This window comes from Carcharhinus amblyrhynchos, chromosome 8 (assembly GCF_965287045.1).
Source record: "Carcharhinus amblyrhynchos chromosome 8, sCarAmb.v2.hapA, whole genome shotgun sequence".
Classification (NCBI taxonomy): domain Eukaryota; kingdom Metazoa; phylum Chordata; class Chondrichthyes; order Carcharhiniformes; family Carcharhinidae; genus Carcharhinus; species Carcharhinus amblyrhynchos.
Genome location: NC_137331.1, coordinates 119,608,448 through 119,627,564, shown reverse-complemented (window position 1 = coordinate 119,627,564; position 19,117 = coordinate 119,608,448). Strand labels below are relative to the sequence as shown.

The window sequence follows — 19,117 nt, the reverse complement described above, 5'->3', positions numbered from 1 at the left end:
GCTCTACTTTCCTGTATCTTAAATTTGATATTAATTAGTTGATTATGGAATAATGAGTCTCAGAAATTCTTTCTGCTTAAGTTTATTTGGCAGTCTTTTAATTAAGTAATATTTCATAAATGAACAAATCCACCTAAGCAAACACAGACATTTACAAAGTTCCTTGATGAATCCTTTTTTTTGCATTATCCTGTGTTCGCCCTTGAATTACCCTGAGATTTTAGACAAGGCAGTTTAATGGTAAACAAATGTGTAAATGTGGATTTAGTGTTAGCAGAAGTTTGATATCCAGATCAAAGAATATCTCATGCCTACAGTGATACTTCATCACTTTCTTCACGTGTCCAATTAATTACTGATACCAATGAAACACATTTGACTAGCCTGGATACTTACTGTCATTTGTCTGTGTAGAATTCTGCATGTATTTGTAAATACTTTAAGTTATTTCCTGATAGCCAATAACTGTAACACAGAGACTGGTGAGAAAATACTTGCTGTCACTTGGAGTAGTTGAGGTGAATACATAAGGATTCAAGGCTGTGCTTAAGGAGAAGCTAGGTACACCCTGCAAAGCACAGCATATTTAAAATATCCAGTAAAGAGCAAAACAAATCCAATTTTTGGAAGAAAACCCATTGATAACCTAGAAATGGCCATTCCATACCTGGTGTCTTGGGCGAAAGTGTTAAATTAAAAGCGGAGGAATTTAGAGTAGCTAAGAGTAGTGGGCGAGAAGAGGATTGGGAGAGGTTTAAATGTCAACAAAGATTGACAAAGAAGTTGATAAAGAAGGGTAGGAGAAACTATGAAGCTGGGCTAGCGCTTAATATAAAAAAGGATAGCAAGAGTTTTTATAAATATATAAAAAGGAAGAGGCTGGCTAGGGTGAACGTTGGTCCTTTAGAGGATGAGAAAGGGGACCTAGTGGTAGGGGATGGGGATATGGCTAAGGTATTGAATAACTTTTTTGTTTCTGTCTTCACGGAGGAGGACGTGAATAATTTGCTGGGTGTTAGCGATGGAAAGGTGGTAGGACTGGAGGGTCTTAATGACATTACTGTTACTAGAGAGGCGGTGCTCGACAGACTGGAGGGGCTGATTGTGGACAAGTCCCCAGGACCGGATGGAATGCATCCAAGGGTTCTGAAAGAAATGGCGGAGGTGATAGTGGATGCCTTGGTGGTTATTTTCCAGACGTCGCTGGATTCCGGGGAAGTGCTGGAAGATTGGAAAACGGCTAATGTTACGCCGTTGTTTAAGAAGGGTGCCAGGCAAAAGGCGGGGAATTATAGGCCGGTTAGTTTAACGTCTGTGGTAGGTAAAATGTTAGAATCTGTCATTAAGGAGGAAATTGCAATGCATCTTGAAGGGAATTGCTTGATAGAGCAGACGCAGCACGGTTTCATTAAAGGGAAGTCGTGTCTGACAAATTTACTGGAGTTCTATGAGGATGTGTCTAGGGCGGTGGATAGAGGAGAGCCGGTGGATGTGGTCTTTCTAGATTTTCAGAAGGCGTTTGACAAAGTACCTCACAAGAGGTTATTGCAGAAGGTCGAGGGACATGGAGTTGGGGGTAGGGTGTTAGCGTGGATAGAGGATTGGTTGTCAAATAGGAGGCAGAGAGTGGGGGTCAATGGGTGCTATTCGGATTGGCGGATGGTGACTAGTGGAGTGCCCCAGGGGTCGGTGCTGGGGCCTCAGCTTTTTACCATTTATATAGATGATCTGGAGGAGGGAACCGAGTGTAGGGTGTCGAAATTTGCTGATGACACCAAGATTGGTGGAACGGCAAATTGTGCGGAGGGTGTGGAGAGTCTGCAGAAGGATGTAGATAGGCTGGGCGAATGGGCCAGGAAATGGCAAATGGAATTTAATGTTGGCAAGTGTGGGGTGGTCCACTTTGGTAGGAAGAATGGTAGGAAGGACTATTACTTACGGGGCGAAAAACTGCAGCAGGCGACGGTGCAGAGGGACCTCGGGGTCCTTGTGCATGAGTCGCAAAAACCCAGCTTGCAGGTGCAGCAGGTGGTCAGGAAGGCGAATGGGATGCTGGCCTTCATAGCGAAGAGGATTGAATATAAAAGTAGGGAGGTCTTGCTGCAGCTGTATAGGGCATTGGTGAGGCCGCAGCTGGAGTACTGTGTGCAGTTTTGGGCGCCGCACCTGCGCAAAGATATTTTGGCCTTGGAGGGAGTGCAGAGGAGGTTTTACTAGGCTGATACTGGAGTTGAGGGGGTTGAGCTATGAGGAGAGGCTGAATAAACTAGTCTTGTACTCGTTAGAGTTTAGAAGAATGAGGGGAGATCTCATTGAGACGTATAAGATGATGAATGGGATAGATAGGATAGAGGTGGAAAGACTCTTCCCGCTCAAAAAAGACAGTAGGACTAGGGGGCACAGCCTCAAGATAAAGGGGGTGCGGTTTAGAACGGAGTTGAGGAGGAACTTCTTCACTCAAAGGGTGGTGAATCTCTGGAATTCTCTGCCCGTTGAAGTGGTGGAGGCTGCCTCGCTAAATATTTTTAAGACGCGGGTTGATGGGTTTTTGATAAGAGAGGGGATTAAGGGTTGTGGGGAGAGGGCGGGAATGTGGAACTGAGCCGCGACAGATCAGCCATGATCTTATTGAATGGCGGGGCAGGCTCGAAGGGCTAGATGACCTACTCCTGCTCCTATTTCTTATGTTCTTATGTTCACCACACTGCATTTTTTCCTAGGTAGCGAACATCTTTTGTATAATAGAAAGGATGCTGCAAACCAACATTTTAAGGAAATGTTTAAAAAAAAACCTAGTTTTCTGTGATGGTATAGATATTGTATATTGACGCAAGTTTTTCTGATCTGTGATCCCAGGCTTACAGATTAGTTTGAACAATTTGATGCCTTTGGTGTAAAAAAAAATTTGCATCACTTCCAATGGTGGCTGCAATTGTGTTTAAGGCTGTAGTTCATTATGGGATTCTGCACTGTTATAAACTGCTCAAGCTTCATTCTCGCAGTTGGACATCATCAGAACTGCTTGATTGAATTACTGCTTTGCAACATGTTGCCAGCTTTGAATTAACCTATATGTAACAGTTAATTCCAGTGGCTTGTCAGCACATTAGTGCAATAAATCATTTTTTTGTCTCCATGTTGATATTGAAGAAATGTGTTTCTGTAGTACCTTGGAAATGCCTGTTAAGCCTTGGGTCTTTCCTCTGCATATTTTTCACTGGTTCACTGTCTCAGACCATTTCGAGGTGAGCCCTCCTTTTGACCCAGCACATGTGCCTTACTTGCTTGATTCTAGATAGCTTGCAGCAAGGTTGAAGTTCAAACAGAAGGTTTAACTGAATTTTAGCTATATGATGTACTCTTGTAATCTAGTCATATCCTCTTAAGTCAAGGATGATCACAGTAGAACTATGTTTTATTGGATTGAATCTTGGATATAATTACCACCTATATATAAAACGTTAAATGGACATGCGACTGGAAGTGAATGTAGGTTTCCAGTCATCATAAGCTGAATGAATGTAGGATTTTTTCTTTGCGTGATAGAAACAGGAAAATCAGTTGCATAGAACAGCACTGTTGACTTGATGTATGATACCTGAATTTTGATCTGTTGATAACACTTGGAACTGTGTCTTTCGCTCTGGCTTCCGCAAGATGCCTTAGTTTTTGCAGGACAGGCTGAGACATAACTTAATTAAAAAATAAGATTACACTAAGGTGTTACACGTGGAAGGTTTTAGGGGTGATTATATTTTAAACAACAACTCGATCCTAGACTTCCAACGCACAGAGCACAACACCACCTGCATGTTCACCTTCAACACCAGTCCCACAAGGCTGTGTCCTTGGCACCTTATTACACTCCTTATATACCTCCGACTGTATGGCCAAATTCCTCTCCAACTCGATTTTCAAGTTTGTTTTTGATGCCACCACTGTGGATCAGATCTCAGAACAATGACAAGACACAGTACAGCAAAGAGATAGGAAATCTGGTGAACTGGTGAGATGACAATAATTTCTCCCTTAATGTCAACAAAGTGAAGACGATAGTCATCGACTTCAGGAAGTGTAATGGAGGACATTGCCCCGTCTACGTTAATGGGGACAAAGTAGAAACGCGAGCTTCAAGTTTTTAGATGTCCAGATCATCATCAACCTGTCCTGGTCCCTCCACGCTGGAGCTATGGTTAAGAAAGCCCACCGATGCCCCTACTTTCTCAGGATACAAAGGAAATTTGGCATGTCCACTACAAATCTCCAACCTCTGCAGATGCACCATAGAAAGTATTCTTTCCAGTTGTATCACAGTTTGGTATGGCTCCTGCTCTGTCCAAGTCCTCAATAAACTACAAAGCCTCAGAAAAGCAGCCAGCATAATCAAAGACCCCACGCACCCTAGACGTTCTCTTTTCCACCTTCTGCCATCAGGAGAAAGATACAAAAGCCTGAGGACATGTACCAACCGACTCAAAAACAGCTTCTTCTCTGCTGCCAGACTTTTGAATGGATCTACCTTGCAATAAGTTGATCTTTCTCTACACCCTAGCTATGGCTGTAATACTACATTCTGCATTCTCTCCCTTCCTTCCCTATGTACTGTATGTTTTGTCTGTTTAGCGTGCAAGAAATAATACTTCTCACTGTATACTAATACATGTGATAATAAATCAAATCAATAGTGAACGTGTTGGAAGCTGGGTGTTATTTTGATTGATGCTCTGTGGAGAGTGCGATATGATGTATAAATATGTCATCGAGTCTTTGGTGCTGTAAGATCTTTTCTATAGTTTAGTGTATTATTGCCTATTAAGTATTGTTAATAAGGGTGCTTTTAGTGTGTTTGGTACAATCAAGTCTTAAAACATGAAATCTTGTATGTGATCCTCTGAGTTGGTCACTGGGAATTCAGACTTCCTTAAAAGTTATTGGTTTCTATATAGATTGTAACAAAGGAAATTTAAATGTGTTTGGTTAAAAAGGTCAAAACACTATCAGTTAGACATAACTTGTCAGATGCTTAACATTTACCATGAAAGGCGTTGCTCTTTCCTCCAGTTTTTGATCATGCACATTGTATATATTTCGGAGTGTTGTATCAAAGCAAAACAACCAAGACAATTTGTTGTTTCCCCTGAAACCTGCCCTGCAAAAAAGCAATAAACCAATATCAAGGTACGGTGGTGTGGAGATAAAGTCTGTATCTTAGAATCTCATGATAAGAGATATATTTGCAAGAACTTAAATACTAATCCCCTTTCAAATCAACCATCATCTTCCTGCTCTCAGAAAAAAAACACTCCTGGACTCTTCACCATGTAAACTTCTGATCCAGCTCCAACTCGGTCTTCTCCACAATCCTTGAACATTTTGTTGCAGATCTAACCTGTGCCTATCTTTCTTGGAACTCCCATGTTTTAATCCCACTAATCAGTTTCTGCCCTTGTCACAGCACTGGAATGGCTCTTGCTGAGCCAGCATATATTGCTCATCTGTAATTGCCCTTGAATTGAGTGGTTTGTTAGACCATTTCAGAAGGCATCTCAGAGTCAATCACAACCACTGTCATACATTGTCCAGAATAGGTAAGGACGGCAGATTTCTTCCCTAAAGGACATTAATGAACCAGATGGGTTTTTATGACAACCGACAACGGTCTCATGGTCATCAGTGGACTTTTAATTCTAGAATTTTTATTGAATTCAGATTTCACCATCTGCCGTAGTAGAATTTGAACCCAGGTCCCCAGAGGATTTCCCTGGGTCTCTGGATCACTAGTCCAGTGACAATACCACTACGCCATTGCCTTCCCAAGTGTCTTGGTTCTGAAACTTTGTCTACTTTAAAGAAAACATGATTGGTAGAGTACCAGATCTCACCAGCAACTTGAGTCATGCTGAGGATCTTAATGAGAGTTAGGAGGTTATGGCCAATGCCTCTGCAATTTCCACCATTACTCCTTCAGTAACGTCAGACACATTTCATGTGGTCCTGATGTCTTATCAACATAGGTATAGCCAGTCTTTGAGACCTTCTTTGCCAACTTTTGGCCCATCCAGTATCTCCTTGTTTACAGTCACTTTGATAACGTCTTCTTCCTTGGTAAAGAGAGTTGTAAAGTGCTTATTTAATGCCTCAGTTATGTTCTCTGCCTTCGTGTGTAAATTCCACTTTTTGTCTCGAACTGGTTCCACTCCTCCTTTTACTATTTATATGCCAATAGAAAAGCTCCGGATTCCCTTTTATGATAGCTGACAGCCTCTTTTCATATTCTATCTTTGATGCTTATTTCTTTTTTCTCTTCCCTCTTCCCCTACTTTTATTAAATAGTTTTGGATTTCCCTTTTATTCAATTGTCTTCCAGGCTTTTAATTGTGTCTTTTAATTTGTGTCAGTGGTGGTGGAGGCGAACTCGCTGGGGTCTTTTAAAAGACTTCTGGATGAGTATATGGGGTTTAATGAGATTGAGGGTTATAGATAGGTCTGTAGGTTGGTAGGTGATGTGATCGGCGCAACTTGTGGGCCAAAGGGCCTGTTTGTGCTGTAGTGTTCTATGTTCTATGTTCTATAATTTCAAAATAAAGCAGAAATAATTCAGTTTGTTTTTTAATTTTGCAGATTCAGGCTCTTGTTGAAAGTTTGAAGCTCTCCATCACAGACCAACAACTTCCTATGCTTATCCGTATTATTCAGCTTGGAATTGCACTTTACTATGGTGAAATTTGCTCTTACAAGGATACAGAAGTGGAAGAAACAAGTTCTACAGCAAAGGACACATCCATTATTCAAATGGGTAAGTAGAAACTATTTAGTTTAATGTTGGAACGAATTAGTCCACTTGATTGGCATCTCACTCATGCCTTAAACATTTATCCTCCACTGCTAAGGTATTGAGGTTCCAGTGTCCTGTCCACTGGAGGAACTGCAGCACCTCTCAGACCAGGAATTCCTGGCACCGAGAACAACAAGGGCATCAAGTGCATGAGAACACTATTATTTCCAAGTTCTCTAATCGTGTTATATTTCATGCTGACTTGGACATATCATGATGACATTGTGCCTTTAAGAAATATATGTACATGCTGTTTCTTGTTTGGGGTATGTTCAGAATTCAGTTCCGTTTTAAAGGGTGCTGATTTCCCTTAAACTGGTAGTTGGGAGTACGGCATGAAAGGACTCGTTTTAGACCTGGAATATTTGAGTTGAGTTGAGCTGAGCTAATGCATTTGTGTTTAGTTGGATCTCTCTTGGGGGTTTCAGTGCAGATTTTTGATTAGGTTGATTGACAGGGACAATCCCTGTCAATCATCATCCAGTCATTTCAGTAACACTTTATAAAAAATGCAAGCACTTGCTGTTTGGACTTCCAGAGAGAGAGAGTGTGTGTGTGTGTGTGTGTGTGTGTGTGTGTGTGTGTGTGTGTGTGTGTGTGTGTGTGTGTGCGCGCATGCGGTTACTCGGGGACAACTAGACGTGAGCTATAATTCTTGGCTAGTCTACTCAGTGACTTGCACACTGAGAATTTTTAAATATATATAAATCACTTCAAAGTGTCAATTATATATTCTGTCCAATTGCAGGCAGGTGGTGGACATTAACCTGTGATCCACACCTGCCCTTAAAGACGCTGACTTCATCAAAAAGAAGAACATCGACTTCAATTGCAGTCGTTGGGTTAGTTGGTGCTGGTCATAATCTGTAACTGTGTAAATAGATGCTATAAAAGCATAAAGATTGACCCAGTTCTATCTGTCATTATCTCGCTCTCTGGGCTGTATAATGGGATAACATAACATAAGGAATAGGAGCAGGAGTAGGCCATCTAGCCCTTCGAGCCTGCCCCGCCATTCAATAAGATCATGGCTGATCTGTCGTGGCTCAGTTCCACATTCCCGCCCTCTCCCCATAACCCTTAATCCCCTCTCTTACCAAAAACCCATCAACCTGCGTCTTAAAAATATTTAGCGAGGCGGCCTCCACCACTTCAACGGGCAGAGAATTCCAGAGATTCACCACCCTTTGAGTGAAGAAGTTCCTCCTCAACTCCGTTCTAAACTGTCCCTCCTTTATCTTGAGACTGTGTCCCCTAGTCCTACTATCCTTTCTGAGCGGGAAGAGTCTCTCCACCTCTATCCTATCCATCCCATTCATCATCTTATACGTCTCAATGAGATCTCCCCTCATTCTTCTAAACTGTAACGAGTACAAGACTAGTTTATTCAGCCTCTCCTCATAGCTCAACCCCCTCAACTCCAGTATCAGCCTAGTAAACCTCCTCTGCACTCCCTCCAAGGCCAAAATATCCTTGCGTAAGTGCGGCACCCAAAACTGCACACAGTACTCCAGCTGCGGCCTCACCAAAGCCCTATACAGCTGCAGCAAGACCTCCCTACTTTTATATTCAATCCCCCTCGCTATGAAGGCCAGCATCCCATTCGCCTTCCTGACCACCTGCTGCACCTGCAGGCTGGGTTTTTGCAACTCATGCACAAGGACCCCGAGGTCCCTCTGCACCGTCGCCTGCTGCAGTTTTTCTCCACGTAAGTAATAATCCTTCCTACCATTCTTCCTACCAAAGTGGACCACCTCACACTTGCCAACATTAAATTCCATTTGCCAGTTCCTGGCCCATTCGCCCAGCCTATCTAGATCCTTCTGCAGACTCTCCACACCCTCCGCGCAATTTGCCGTTCCACCAATCTTGGTGTCATCAGCAAATTTCGATGCCATACACTCGGTTCCCTCCTCCAGATCATCTATATAAATGGTAAATAGCTGAGGCCCCAGCACCGACCCCTGGGGCACTCCACTAGTCACCAACTGTCAATCCGAATAGCACCCATTAACCCCCACTCTCTGCCTCCTATTTGACAACCAATCCTCTATCCACGCTAACACCCTACCCCAACTCCATGCCCCCTTACCTTCTGCAATAACCTCTTGTGAGGTACCTTTCATGATCTTTCAGTGTTCCAAGCCTTTTGGTACAAAGAATATAACGTTAGGAATTGGAGCACAAATAGATTGTATGACCATTTGAGCTTGCAATATGATCATGGCTGATGAATCTCACTCCCCGACTGATGCCAATATCCCTTGATTCTCTGAACGATGAAAAATCTATCTCCCAGGCTTGAGTATGTTCAATTTAGAGCATTCACAACTTCTGTTGAGTGAAGTAATTTCTCCTCAACTCAGTCCTAAGTGATGCCTTAATCTGAGCCTGCACCCCTGTTTCCAGATTCCACTTCTAAGGAAACAGCCTCTCTGTCATCTCTCAAGCCCCTTCAAAACCTTACACGCTTTTGATTGAGATTACCCCTCATTCTTCTCGAACTCCAATGAGTATAAGCCCAGTTTACTCAGCCCTTCAATTTAGGCCCATCCTCTCATCCCAGGGCCCAATCTACTAAGCTTGGCAGTAGCCCCAGGCAAGCTATGGAAATGGTGACCAAAACTACACATAGTGTTCCAGGTGTGTGGTCTTCCAATCCTTGTTCTTAAACTCCAATCTGCTTGCAATAAAGACCATTTAAAAAATTTTATTTGTTCATAGGATGTGGTGTTGCTGGCAAAGCCTGCATTTATTGCCCATTCCTAATTTCCCTTGAGAAAGTAGTGGTGAGCTGTTTCATTGAACCATTTGCAGTCCATATGCTGTTTTTCATTCCTAATTGCTTGCTGTACCTACATGCTAATTTTGTGTTTCTTGTACAAGTACACCCAAGCTTTTCAGGGCATCAATATTTCCAAATTTCATGTCTTTTTTTAAAAGAAATTTTGATTTTCCATTCTTTTTAACAAAATGAATAATCTCACACTTCCCCATGTCATATGCCATCTGCACTTTGTTGTCCATCATGCAAACTGTTTATATTCTTTGCAACTTTTGTCTCTTCTCACAGCTTATTCCCACCTAGCAAATGTAAGCAAACTTAATGCATATTCTCAGTCTCTTCATCTAAGTCATTAATATAGATTTTAATTGCAAGACGGCCTCACTGATCCTTGTGACAGTTACAGCATGCCAACTTGAAATAGCTCCATTTATCTCTATGCTCTGCTTCTTGTCCATTTACCCATTTCCTGTCCTTGTTAGTATTTTGCTTCCAACTCCATCTTGTGTATTAATATTTTGTACGGCACCTTAGCAAGTGCCTTTTAGAAATCCCAGTATACTATACCTACTTATGTAAAAGCAAATTACTGCAGATGCTGGAATCAGAAACCAAAACAGACAGTGCTGGAAAATCTCAGCAAATCTACTTATGTAAAAGCAAATTACTGCAGATGCTGGAATCAGAAACCAAAACAGACAGTGCTGGAAAATCTCAGCAAATCTGACAGCATCTGTTGAGAGAGAACAGAGCTAACATTTTGAGTCTGGATGACTCTGACAGAGCTAAATTACATCTATTTGTTCCCTTTGATGATCCTCCAAATTTCATCCACAAAAACCCTAATAAAACATTTTTCGTCAAATTAGGTTGACTTTATCTGATCATGCAATGATTTTCTAACTCCATTCATAGAATCCCGACACTGCAGAAAGAGACCACTTGGTCTTTACCAACCCTCTAATAGAGTAACTTACCTAGGCCGCCTTCCCTATCCCATCCTATCCTCTAACCCTACACATTTACTGTGGCTAAACCATCCAACCTACACATCTTGGGATACTAAAAGGCAATTAACATGGCCGGTCCACCTAACCTGCCCATCATGGGACAATAAGGGGTAATTTAGCATGGCCAGTCCAGCTAACTTGCACATCTTAGGACAATAAGGAGCAATTTAGCATGGCCAGTCCACCTAATTTGCATATCTTGGGGGGACTTGGAGGAACCCCACACAGACAGGTGGAGAATGTGCAAACTCCACACAGTCACCTAAGGTCGGAATTGAATCCAAGTATTTTGCATTGTGATGCAGCAATGCCAGCCACTGTACTGCCATTGTTAAAGCTTTGTTAATAATTGATTCCAGCATTTCAGCCTTAGTGGCAAGATTTTGTCAGTTGGGTTATTATTGGAATCAAATATTATTGGAGTCTAATGCAGACTGATTTTGTGCACCCCCTCACTTTTGTCAGTTTGCTTGCATGAGATGGGAAATAGGTCACTGTGCAGGGTCTGTGAAGATTGAGGATGAGAAATGCATTTCTTGAAAATTAGAGGGGAAAGTTGTGAAATTTAACATACCTTCTTTGTAAATTGTCAACAACTTTACTTGAAATTGTAGTAACATAATTCAAGACCCAGAGTGAGATGTCATATTACAAGTCTCCAAACCAAAAAATGGTGGCAGTTCTGATTCTGAAAGTGTGGTATTTATATTTGCTTTATAAAAATTACTTTAATTGTGTCATTAATTAGCCACAAGTGCTGCACAACTGAATTTCATTTTACTTGTGCTCAAGATACTTCTGGCAAAAGTGGTCAGGTTGATTGGCCGTGCTAAATTGACCCTAAAGTCAGGGGGATTAATTAACAGGGTAAATATGTGGAATTACAGAAATAGAGCCTGGGTGGGATTGTGGTTGGTACAGACTCAGTGGGCCGAATGGCCTCCTTCTCCACTGTAAGGCTTCTATGAAATATTTTTACTTGCCTGGAGTGCAATCTTAAGATTCCATTAATGGGAGCTAGTTGTAAGAGAATGAGTAAATAATGCTCCAGATAATTCAGCGTCCTGTTCCAGGTGTTTTTTTCTAAATGTGTTTTATTTTCTCAGTGAGGAAATAAAATGATGACTGTTTTCTTTCAGCTTGCATTGCAGTTTCCTGTAATGACACAGTGGTGTGTATCTCTCTGTAGCCTAACAATAATTATTCAGGGATGGTGATGATGATGCTAGTGATAAATTAAGAACAAATCTGAACCAAGTACTTGTTTGAAGTAGGTGATGAAATTTGTTGGTATATAGATAGACATTTTTTCAATGCTGTTAATGAGGATTGTACACAGTTAACTTGCCTGAAGATGTGATGTTTAATGCAGCTTTTAAATAATAATGGTATTTTACTCAAGAAACAGTTTGCAGTCCAAAGGCTGAATTATAGTGTGACTTGCATGGAAAAAATGTGCAAACATGTAACAATCATGCAGTAACAAAAATAGACAAACTAATTGAGCAGTTAACAGGAGAGTGGCAGCAGGATGTTAAAGGAAGGGTAATGTTGAATTAAAATAAAATTACAGACCAGTGCATTATTCCTACATGACAGTACATTTCTCAGAGAGCAAAGAATAATCCAGCAAAGGAACAGACCCTTTGGTTCACCAAGCCTGCATCAATTCCTAATACTTATTTAGATCCACAACTTACCAACCATACAGTTTCTATCCCTCTGTTCACCTCCCGTTTATATGCCTATCAAGAAAGGCCTTGAGTGTTGCTAACGTGCCTACTTCTACCACCTCTGCTGGCAGTGCATTCCAGGCACCCACCACCCTCTGTGAAAAACTTTCCCTGCACATCTCCCCTAAACCTACTCTCTCTCTCCTTGAACATGTGCCCTGTTGCAGTTGATCTTTCCACTCTGGGGGGAAAAAGCCCCTGACTATTCAGCTTATCTATGCCTCTCATTTGAGCGCTTTAATTGAGGGCCTGAAATATAAATGAAATAGAAAAACATTGATACCTTTCAGTTCTGCGCCTTATGGGTTTTTAAAAAATCTTTTCCAGCATTTGTGCTTTTGAAAAAATGCATAGGAACATAAGTAGGCCATTCAGCCCCTTGAGCTGCTCTGCCATTCAGTTAGATCAAGGCTTGTCAGAGACCTAATTTCATTTACCTGCCACTGTCTTGTATTTTTTAATATCTTTGGTTAACAGTAATAAAAATACGAATGTTACTGTTGCACTTTGTTGATTTTTCCTATACCTCCCAACCAGTATCATTGAAATAGATTGGGAGTTGGTTAGTTCAGTTGGCTGGATGGCTGGTTTGTGTGCAGAGCGAAATGTGGGTTCAATTCTAGTATCGGCTGAGGTTATTAATGAAGGCCCCGCGTTCTCAACCTTGCCTGAGGTGTGGTGATCCTCAGGTTAAATGACCACCAGTCAGCGCTCTCCTTCGAAGAGAAGAACAACCTATTTGATTTGATTTATTATTGTCACATGTGTTAGCAAACAGTGAAAAGTATTGTTTCTTGCGCGCTATATAGACAAAGCATACCGTACGCACCGAAGGAAATGAGAGAGTGCAGAATATAGTGTTAGAGTCACAACAGGGTGTACAGAAGGATCAACTTAATGCAAGATAGGCCCATTCAAAAGTCTGACAACAGCAAGGAAGAAGTTGTTCTTGAATCAGTTGAATTGGTACGTGACCTCAGACTTTTGTATCTTTTTCCTGATGGAAGAAGGTGGAAGAGAGAATGTCCGGGGTGCGTGGGGTGCTTAATTATGCTGGTTGCTTTGCCGAGACAGTGTGAAGTGTAGACAGAGTGAATGGATGGGAGGCTGAGACTATGGCAATTTAACCTTTCGATTATCTGACTATTTTCACATGTAGGACTGTGGTAAATTGACTGCCATGTTTCCTACGTTATAATAGTGACCACATTCCAAAATACAATACCTGCACTTTGTCTGTAAAGCCTTTTGGCCTGTCCTGAGGTGGTGAGAGGTGCTGTGTAAAAAGTGCTTTCTTTCCTCTGTGCCATGTCAGTTTAAGAAAGGGAAAGTACTTCTTAAAAAAAATAGAAGCTCCAGGCTAGAATTTGGAAATACTTACAATTTCAAAGCTTCAGTTATTTTAATCTCTCTCAGCCTTGAGGTGTTGATTTTTGTAGAATTCTTATCCGATGACTTCACTGGGATGTAAAGCCCGATCAGCATGGGATGTGGTGCTGAAGCACAAGTTCCAGAAAGTCATGGTAATTTATGGAGAGGAATACTGCGCCGTATGATCTGTAGGAACTGCTAGAAACCCAGGCAATTAGTGTTGGCTGGCATGAATAGCATTCTTCATTCAGTGCCAGATGTGCAGTTTGTTGTCATGCTGCTGCTATGTGGAACCATGCAAGTGAATTAGTAGTCTATCAGAAAAATATACAAGTTGGATTAGCTGCTTGGAACAGAAATATCAAATTACCGATATAAATGTGTGGCTTGTGGAATTCAGGTTTTCAGCACTTGATAAGAAGCGGATAGTTAAAAATATGTTGGCGCCTTCGAAAAAGTTAAGATTTAACAGTGTTCAGTTATATACTATTGTTAATCTTTTTTTCATTGGCTGCAGCACATTTTGATGTTACAAAGCAAGAATTTGAAACATTTTAGAGAAGAGCATTCCTCTATGTTTTTCTTAATCCTCTTCGATCTTCCCTTTGGTTAGCTTTCTGTCTTCACACAGTTGGAAGGGGGGTCTGGCTCAGGCACAGCCTTTATCCATTATTTGTATCCGTTGGAATGTGCTGATACAGCCACTGTATGTTAAGGTTGCGATGTTAAGCTGTCGTCAAAACTTTATTTCACTTTTATCTCCTTGTCTTAGGAATTTCCCCATTTGTCCGAAGTTAGCTCCATCTCCTGTGTTATAAACCCTTTAATACTTGTTATGTTGAATGGGTGAGTGATAGCAACTACTTATTCCTGCTCTGTATTGGCGCCAGTGTGCAAATGAATACAGAGGTACCCTTATTGCAACAGAAAATGGTACTTGGGTCCTTTGTAGTCCAAGTAACTCCCATGTCTAAAGCTGCTTGGGATTGGGAGTTACAAATAGTTCTATTGCCTGGTAGGTATGGATATGGTCGGTGCAACTTGTGGGCCGAGGGGCCTGTTTGTGCTGTAGTGTCCTATGTTCTACGCTTGACAACATATGCCTACACTTCTCACGTAACTATGGAGTACTTCCTTCGTATCTCCCTGAAAAAAGCACCGTCTACCCAAGCTAGCCCAGCTACCCAAATAAACTTCTATATATTAATAAAGGAAGTCATTGTGAAATTTGAGTATATTTTGTAAAACTTCAAAACTAAACCTGTGCTAAAATGTATGAACTGCTTTGCATAATAGATGAGACATTTGGATTATAAGTGGTTAAAGATAAATATTCTAGGGGAAAATAACAGCAGCTTATATAACTATATCATAAGGAAGCATACCAAGGCACTTCATAAGAGTGTTGTAAACATAGTGTGATACCAAGCAGCTGAGATCGAAGAAGTTGAGCCAAATAAGGAAGAACGGAAGAATAAATCGAAGGGAGTGGTGTAAGAAAGCACTCTAAATAAGGTTAATACAAATGTTCTTCAGAGAATCTCAGCATAGAGTCTTTTGGAGTACAGAAGGAGGCCATTTGCCCATTGAGCCCATGCCGATACTCAGAACTCCAGTCAGTCCTGTTCCTTGTTTTACACCTGTAACTCTACAGGGTTCAGCATGACTTCCTTGCCTTTGTACTCAATATCTCTATTTAGGAAGCTTATTAGAGCATCTTGCAGCAAAAATTCATTCCTATATAATTGGTTATAGTTTTGCTGAGTTTTATTCTATTCATTCATGGGACGTAGGTGATGCTGGCTAGACTAGCTTTTATTGGAACCAAAAGAAAAAATTCTGGAAAATCTGAGGGTCTGGCAGTGTCTGTAAGGAGAGAAAGGAGTTGACGTTTTGAATCCAGATGACCCTTTGTCAAAGCTCACATCCCTCATTTCCTTTGAGAACGTGGTGGTGAGCCACTGCCTTGTACCATGTGGTGCAAGTACACTCATAGTACTGTTAGGGAGGGAGTTCCAAGATATTGACTCAGCGACAGTGAATAAACAATATATTTCCAAGTCAGGATGGTATGTGGCTTGGAGGGGAAAGTGAGCAACTTCATGTTTTGTACTTGTGACAGAAAAGCATTTTGAGGCATTTTACAACTGAGTGAAGAGAAACAAAGCAGACGTTGAGCTAAAGAGATTAGGAGATGTGACCAAGATCTGTGTCTCAAGAAAGGTCTTAAAGGAAGCGGTAATGATGATGAGGCAAACTGAAGGTCCAGCTACCACATGTTTGATGAATCTTTAGTTTATGGCATTGGTGGTGTGTACTGGGAGCCAATGCACATGAACAAGGATTGTGGTGATGGCTGAGTAGGATTGGGTGAATGATTGGATACAGGCAGCAGAGTTTTGGATGAGCTGAAGATTAAATGGTGGTGGGATATCATGAGAAAGATGCCCGCGTGCACTCCATTAATGTAGTGAACTTGTAAATCAATGTTCCAGTCAGATATTTTCAACCTAAGTGCGATGGGCAACTAGTGTAATGTTTTGTAGCTTTTGAGCAGCTCACCTTTCTTTGGTATTAAATTTTGTATGAAATCTAAAGCACACTATCTGTTGCTTTTAATACTGCATTTCAAGCTGTTGGAGACCCGCCACTGGAACCTGTCTGAGAACACAATGCACAAATATTTTTATCCTGTGTCTTGTTGTGAAAGCAGCTTTTACTATGTGCAACTTGTAAATTGTCTGAACAGAGCATCCCTCTTTCTGATACCAACATTTTCTAGTATGTCTGGACTTAATTCAAGGCTTTGTATTCTGCAGTATTATAATTTCAGATGGCTGCATGACCACAAATACTACCTGCCCAATATTTTGCAGTCATTAAATTTGCAGGTTTCACTCAAGACCTTCTACCAAGAATATCAATTTTTACTGGCAAAAATGATGGTTTTGGTATGGGAGTGTGCTAACGTGTAGCATATTGCACAAGATCAAATGGTATTATTGGTTAAAATATTCCAACAAGTGCTGCAATATTAAAGGAAAATGGACATTATCCAACAGTTAAGAACTATTATTTTGTTTGTCTGTTCCCCAGATCTTTTGTTCAGAGGTGTTATTTTAAATTCAGCACAATAGATCAGACAAGGTTTTCTTGCTAAAGGCTATTAAGGATCACAAGTACAAAGAGTTCTGGCAGGCTCCATCCAAATCTCTGTGGATGTTAGGTAATAGCATAAAGTTCCCTAAATTTACCAGTAATCAAGTAGTGTTATTTGAGTTTATAAGGTCAGTGTAAAGCATTGCTCGTATATCTTGTGCATTTCTAAATACTTTTTTTAATTAGATGTGTGGTTGCAACAGGGAATGAAGCACTAACCCTTAGTTTTGTCTGACTTCATTTTGTACTCTTTATTGAACACACACGTTCAAAGTGGAATAGGGCTGGGTGGGATAGTGGTCGGTATGGACTTGATGGGCTGACTGGCTTCCTTCTGTACTGTAGAGTTTCTTTGAAAGTTTAGTAATACTTGGCTTGTTCTATGCTTGTTGAGACCTATGATGTGGAGATGCTGGCGTTGGACTGGAGTAGGCGTAGTAAAGGGGGCCTTCACGACAGAATCGCTGAGTAAAAACTGATAACCAAGTTCCTCACACATGAGGACGGCCTCAACTGGAATCTTAGGTTCATGTCACACTATCTGTAACTCCCATAACTTGCCTGGGCTCGGAAAATCTCACTAACTGTCCTGGCTGGAGACAATACACATCTCTTTAACCTGTGCTTAACCTCTCTCCACTCGTATTATCTGTATCTCTAAAGACCTGACTACCTGTTAAAACTCATATTCCAACCATTATCTTGTAAATTGAGTCTGTGCCAATATGTCCCCCTATTTGATGAAGGAGCAGCACTCCGAAAGTTTGTGCTACCAAATAAACCTGTTGGACTTTAACCTGGTGTTGTGAGACTTCTTGTTGAGAGCTAGTAAGTAACTCTTTACTGAGTTTCAGCCTTGGACTTAAGTATTCAAAGCCCTGGAAGAGCATGTAATAAAGATCATGGAGAGGAGAAAGGCATGAATGAGGGCACCACAGCAGGTGTGGGGGATGGACAGATTTTTAAAATGAATTTTTGGGATGTGGACCTTTATGGGCATGGCAAGTATTTATTACCTATCTCTGCTAGAGAAGATGGTGGTGGGCATTGCTTTTGATACAACTGCTGGACCACTTCAAGGGCCGTTTGAGTCAATTGAAATGGTGTGGAAATAGAGTATTAGTCACTGTGGTGTGGGAATAGAGGAATTTTCAGGCAAGTCTAGGTAAGGACTTTGGTGAACCAGATGTGTTTTTAATGACAGTCCCGCAACTTTGTGATCACTCTTCTTTTTTGCCAGGTTTTTTAAGTTCTCAAACTGACATGATGTGATTTGAGTTTTGCTTTGTGGATTTTTATTCCAGACGTCCAGATTGCTGGTTGAGTAACATTAGCACACTATCGTATATTTAATGGAAATGGAAATAGGCAGCCTTTGTGATGGTGAGCATCTGGGATCAGAGGCTCAGCTGGAAGTTGAGTAGGTCAGAGATGTTGCTTGTGAGATTACCTTCAGACAGGGTCTACAAAGTGGAATTGAATTAATGATAAAGGTATGGACTTCATGTTGAGCACTGAAGGCAACGACTTTTGTTCCCCAATGAGGAAATTTTGTCTCTTTGGTCTTAGTCAGATAAATATCAACCAAGCATTGAAGGAGATGACCAAGGTTAGGTAAGGTTTGGTGGCTTTCATCAGCATACATGTGAAGTTGCCCCATGTCTGCAGATGATGTCGCCAGTGGATGAGGTAGCTCCTTGAAGAATGTGGGTGACCACACACGGACAAATAGAGAAGCCTCTTGCTTGTATTAGTTGGGTATAACCATAGGTAAGAGTGAAACCAAGTGAGGGCACTTCAAGTGAACTGGACGAAGATAGTATGGTTACTGTGACAAAGGCTGTAGAATGGATGAGAAGAACTTACACATTGTGGTCAGATAACGCTGGCTGTGGTGTTGTTTAGGAATGTTTCAGTACTGTGACAAGAATTGAAACTTCATTGAAGAGATTAAGACAGTTATAGGGCAGGTGGGTGTGGATTTTGAAGCTGACGCCGTGTTCCAAGATATTTGAAGGGGAAATAGAGGCAGAGATAGAGCCACAGTTTTCAAGGTGGACACCGTGGGTGAAAAGAGCATGGACAGCAAATGAGGTATTCTCGTTAGAGTTTTCCATCTGTTGTGTCCCTCCTGACTCTCTGCAAGAACAACTTGGCTAATCTTGTTCTTCTGCGCTTTCCTTGTAGCTCTGCACATTTTACCTTTTCAGCTGCCTATCCAATT

At 41.3% G+C, this 19,117-nt stretch overlaps 1 protein-coding gene across 10 annotated transcripts in view; it reads left to right on the top strand.

The window, feature by feature from the left end:
• The window catches only part of vps13b (vacuolar protein sorting 13 homolog B), a 942,410-nt gene that overhangs the window by 106,935 nt on the left and 816,358 nt on the right, over positions 1–19,117 (top strand). For all 10 annotated transcript variants that reach the window (XM_080194714.1, XM_080194711.1, XM_080194717.1 and 7 more), the window contains exon 7: positions 6,622–6,796. In XM_080194714.1, the coding sequence (XP_080050840.1) occupies positions 6,622–6,796 (175 nt within the window). The remainder of the gene's footprint in view (positions 1–6,621; positions 6,797–19,117) is intronic.